At 51.8% G+C, this 4,725-nt stretch overlaps 1 protein-coding gene across 2 annotated transcripts; it reads right to left on the bottom strand.

Annotated features, from left to right (window-relative positions):
• Window positions 1-231: 231 nt before the first annotated feature.
• On the bottom strand, window positions 232-2,954 carry SIGMAR1 (sigma non-opioid intracellular receptor 1). Of its 2 annotated transcripts, XR_001178640.2 has the most exons (5): window positions 2,679-2,954; window positions 2,336-2,536; window positions 2,110-2,202; window positions 1,429-1,642; window positions 1,164-1,301 (listed from the first exon to the last, which is right to left on the bottom strand). XR_001178640.2 is itself a non-coding variant. In XM_004747446.3 (4 exons), the coding sequence occupies exons 1-4, from the start codon at window positions 2,827-2,829 to the stop codon at window positions 1,075-1,077; spliced, it is 672 nt and encodes a 223-aa protein (XP_004747503.1). In that variant the 5' UTR covers window positions 2,830-2,953; the 3' UTR covers window positions 232-1,074. The 2 variants fall into 2 exon arrangements, 1 of the variants encoding a protein (XP_004747503.1); XM_004747446.3 differs by lacking the exon at window positions 1,429-1,642 and having other exon boundaries at window positions 232-1,301; window positions 2,679-2,953.
• Between the last annotated feature and the right edge of the window lie 1,771 nt (window positions 2,955-4,725).

The following is a 4,725-nucleotide window of genomic DNA, read 5'->3' as shown; positions in this document are numbered from 1 at the left end:
CTGGGTGGGCATTATCATCCTAGAAAACAGACAAAAATGATTGTGCCTCCTTCAGCTCAAAAGTGGGTATACACTGCCACCCAGTGGCCATCCAGGGTTGAAGTACCAGGACTATTTCCAGAATGGCTCAGGCAGAGGTTAAGGCAAGAACAAGTCACACACTACCTCACCCAGACCTTAATTTCTTCACATTAGCAGGTTTTCCTGCTGCTGAGACACACGAAGAAGTGAAACTGTTCAACAGGTCTTTATTAACAGAGACAGATGGACAGACAGTGCACCAAAGGCAGTGTCTGAAAGCTGTGATGGGGGTATATGTGTGCAGACCTTCTCTAGGCAAGGGATGGCTCCCTGGACCTAGGCTAACCTCTCTAGGTCCCCTGCCCAGCAGTGGGTCCTGAGCTGCGGCCAGCCTCCCCATCATACTCCTGAGGGATGAATGGGATTGGGGGCAGGGTCTTTCAGGATAAGAGGACCCTGACCTCAGCATTCTCCATTCTTATGGTTCCCCAGTTGACTTGGTTGCTGGGAGGGTGGGGACAGGCCACGAGAGCACTTGCATAGCAGGGGAAGAGAATGGGGGTAAGGCATATGGTGAGGACAGGGAGATGATGGGGGCCACCACAGGTAACCCTTCATCTTCCTCCCCCCTCAACTGCTGTTGGATTGAGGGGTCAGGCCCAGACAAGAGTGTATACCCACACCCATCCCTAATTCCAGAGCCCTGACTGCTGGCAGGGAAGCTCTGAAAGGCCTGAGTTACTGAGTCAAGCCTATAGTATGTGTGTCTCAATATGACTGGCCCCCTGGGTATATGTGGGGCTCCCTCTCTGGGCAGGTGTGAATGCATGATGCTGCTGTACACATGGAACTGTATCTGCATGTATGTCCCGTATGTTCCCATGAGTCTATGTTTGTTTGTATAAGCATGTATGTCCTTGCTCGTACACCAGGAACTGGAATAGTTGCATGTTGTGAATATGTCCCTGTCTTTTCACGTGAGCTCCAGAAAGAGGATGCATGGGGGCCTGCCCGCTCCTTTCTATCCACAGGTCCTCCTTCACGCCTGGCTGGTCAGGGGTCCTGGCCGAAGAGGTAGGTGGTAAACTCAAGCCGGAGGCCCCGGGCATAGGCGCGAAGAGTATAGAAGAGTGTGAGGAAGTCCTGGGTGCTGAAGATCGTGTCAGCCAGCGCGAAGGCCAGGGTGGATGGGATGACACCCCGACCATACTCCACCATCCATGTGTTTGGCCCCCATTCCACAGCCGTTGCCTCACCAGGCCCATGCACCACGGTCTCTCCTGGGGAACAGGGAGCGTGCACATAAGAAGCCTAGCCCTGTCCTTCCATTGCTGCCACCTCCCTAGCCCACGGGCTATCTAGGGGCAGGGAACAGAGCAGGAGCTTCAGGGAAGGAAAAGGCCTTACCTCACTGGCCTTGCCGCCCATCTGGAAGAGTAAGAAGCCAAGATAGCCACTCCTAAGTTTTCCTCTGTACCATCACCTGGCTCACGTCCTCTTTGGGGGGAAGCCAGGGAGGGCCACCTCACCAGGCCATGGGCCACTGTATGGGAGTCCTGGAAGTCTGCATTCCCAAACCTCACTCATGTCAGGCAGAAATTTAGCTAAACTTGGGCTGGGCCTGTTAGATAGGGAGGGAGTGATAATAAGACTTGTGTGGCTTTCTGAGAAATGCCGCTGTCATATGTCATGCCTGTTAACACTCAACCTCAAACTTATATGGAAGTCCAAAGCTCTACTTTTTATGTAAAATGTTTTAACCACAGAAACAAAGAAGACGATAATCTGTCTTGTCTTTGGAGGTATGAGAAGATACCTGATTACCCAACTGTCTCCCCAACAACTGCTGGAATGTTGGATGAACAGAACAGTGTCATAACAGGAAGCTGTTTTGTTTTGTTTCCTTTTGACAGTGGGAAGCAAAAGGGGCGTTTGGACCTGCTTCAATCGAGGGCCTGTGGTGCACCGGCGGGGTGTATGGGAACCAGACAAGAGCCCCCAACCCACCCCCCTTCCATGATATGGCTCTACTCCAACTATGGGCACCCCAGAACGAACGGACCCACATGACAGAGCCCCCCTACCCACCTGGGTAGAAGACCTCACTTTTGGTAGTGCCCTCTCTCCACTGGTGGAAGGTGCCAGAGATGATGGTGTCCGAGATCTCAGCCCAATAGCGTCCTAAGGGACAATCAGATGGACACCGAAGATCAGGGTATCAGCGCCAATACATGGCTTGGCCAAACATCAGAAAGGAAGGCATGAGCCCCTGCACAGCCCCAGCCTCCCAGTTCTGCCCGCCGCCAGCACTGACCCGAGTGGCCGCGAGAGCCTAGGGCGGTGCCGAAGAGCAGCACGTACTCGGACAGTGAGGCGTGCAGAAGGCACATGGCGCCCATCCAGCCGCCCGCGTTTACGAACACCCACTGCAGCTCCTCGTCGGGCAACACGTGGCCTGGGTGCAGCCGCCGTAGTTCCACGATCAGCCGAGAGAAGGCCAGCTCGTGGTCCAGCCCTGGCGGGGTCAGAGGAACAACAGAGTCAGAGCCAAAACCACTCCGAACTGGAAAGGCGCTTCTGAAACTCCCAGCTCAGTTCGGGCCTCCCCAGGCCCCTGCCCTCCACCCGCTCACTCGCCCGGTCATCCGTCGGCTCACCCGCGTACTGCCTGGCCAGCTGCGCGATTTCTTCGTGCTGGAAGACGAAGCTTTGCGTGCCCAGCCAGAGCCAGACCACCTGGGTCAGCACAGCCGCGGCAGCCAGGAGCAGCGCGACCCACACCCACCGCCGGCCCAGTGCCCACTGCATCCCGGCGGGCGGCCTGGCACAGAGAAGCGAAGGACCGAACTAAGGCCTGGAGCTGTGACTCCCACTTCCTCCAAACCTGCGGAGCGCTGTCCACTATCGTTCCCCCGCCACCGCCGTGGTACGGCTTGCCTTGGCCAATCAGAACAGTCCGGGCACCCGGGCACCGCCCCTCGGGTTGAACCATTCCTTCTCGAGAAGCGGGGAGCGCGAAGGGGTGGGGCGGAGCCTCGCGCGTGATGCGAAGGGGCGGGGCTAAGCCATCCCGGCGGCCTCGTTTAGGGTCTACAGGCTGGGTAGCTTCCAGTGCCAAACCAGGTGTGGGTTGGGGGGTGAGTGTGGGTGGGGCTAGTAGGTTGCCGTGACACTCAGAATGGACTGGCCTGTTTGGGCTCCCAGGTGAATAAGGCGAGCCCGGAAGTAGAGCTTCCTGGGACTTGTGATTGTCCCCTTTGCTAGCACAGAAAGTAGAAGGCGCTTTTGCCTGGGAATGTTACGGAAGGCTTTCCGGAGGCGGTGACGCCTGAGCTATGTATCTAAGGGAAATGGGGAAGGCGGAATGAGGCCTATTCCAAGTAAAAGACGCCATGAAGAGTCAGCATGGGGGTTTTTTGGAGCCTACGATTCATTCTTTGTTTTGAAGCACAAAATGTGAGAAAAGGGCATTGTAAACCAACAAGGTTACAGGGAGGGAATGATAAAGGAAGAAGAGCAAGGGAGAAAAAAGGCAGCAAAGTGCAGTGATTAAGAAAGAAACTCTGGAGGGGTGCCTGGGTGGCTCGGTGTGTTAAGCCTCTGCCTTTGGCTCAGGTCATGATCTCAGGGTCCTGGGTCCTGCTTGGCAGGAAGCCTGCTTCGCCCACTCTCTGCCTGTCTCTGCCTACTTGTGATTTCTGTCAAATAAATAAGTAAATAAGTAAGTAAGTAAGTAAATAAGAAAGAAAGAAAGAAAAAAGAGACTGGACTGGAGCTGGACTGGGTTAATAAGCCTGGCTCTGGATACCTACTAGTTGTGTGATCTTGGGTAAGTTATTTAAACCCTGTGACTCAGTTTTCTCATCTGTGAAATGGGATGAATAAAAGTACCTACCTCATAGTACATACCTTCGTTGTGATAAGTTTAAATGAGTTAATATTTATAAAGCAATTAGTGCCTGGCAAGTGGTGACATACGTGTTTGTTTTATAAATAAAACACAAAGAAGAAGAGAACTGAAAGAGCATAGCATCATACATGATTGTGATGGAATGAAGGGTCAACACAGTCAAATGTAGTTGAGAGTTCCGATAAAATGATGGGAAATGGTCAGTAGGGACATGTAGCTCAGATGATAATATATACATTCACAAATCTATTTCCTTTTGCTCTTGGGCAGTCAGATTACATTCCACAGTATACTCTGTAGTTGATGAGGCCATATGATTGTGTTCTGGCCAATGAAGTATAGCCAGAAACCATGTATGTCACTTTCAGATCTAGCTCCTAAAACCTGTGAAATTCTTTACATTTTCACTCTTTTCTCACTTATTATCTTAATTACAGAGAATTAAGTAGTGGAGAATTCTGAATGCTGCTTTCCCTATCCCCCCACAATGGACTGTGTTGCTAAGCCACTGAGTTTGGGGGGGTGTCATTTGCTACAGCAGCTAATATTACTTAATCTAATACAGACCATTAGACATGTTACAGTGTATTGTACAGGTAAGAGTAAAGGCTGGGAAGATGGACTATTTTTTGAGAAACTTGGCCAAGAAGGTTAAGGTAAAGAAGGGATTATCTAGAGGAGACTGTGTGATGGTGGAAACATTTTTTTAAAAGATTATTTATTTATTTATTTATTTGACAGATAGAGATCACAAGTAGTCAGTGAGGCAGGCAGAGAGAGAGGAGGAAGCAGGC

Source organism: Mustela putorius, unplaced genomic scaffold (genome assembly GCF_011764305.1).
Source record: "Mustela putorius furo isolate JIRA1106 unplaced genomic scaffold, ASM1176430v1.1 tig00001584_pilon_pilon_pilon, whole genome shotgun sequence".
NCBI classification, from domain to species: Eukaryota; Metazoa; Chordata; class Mammalia; order Carnivora; family Mustelidae; genus Mustela; species Mustela putorius.
Note: the sequence above shows the minus strand (reverse complement) of the source record. Positions and strands in the feature narration are given on the sequence as shown.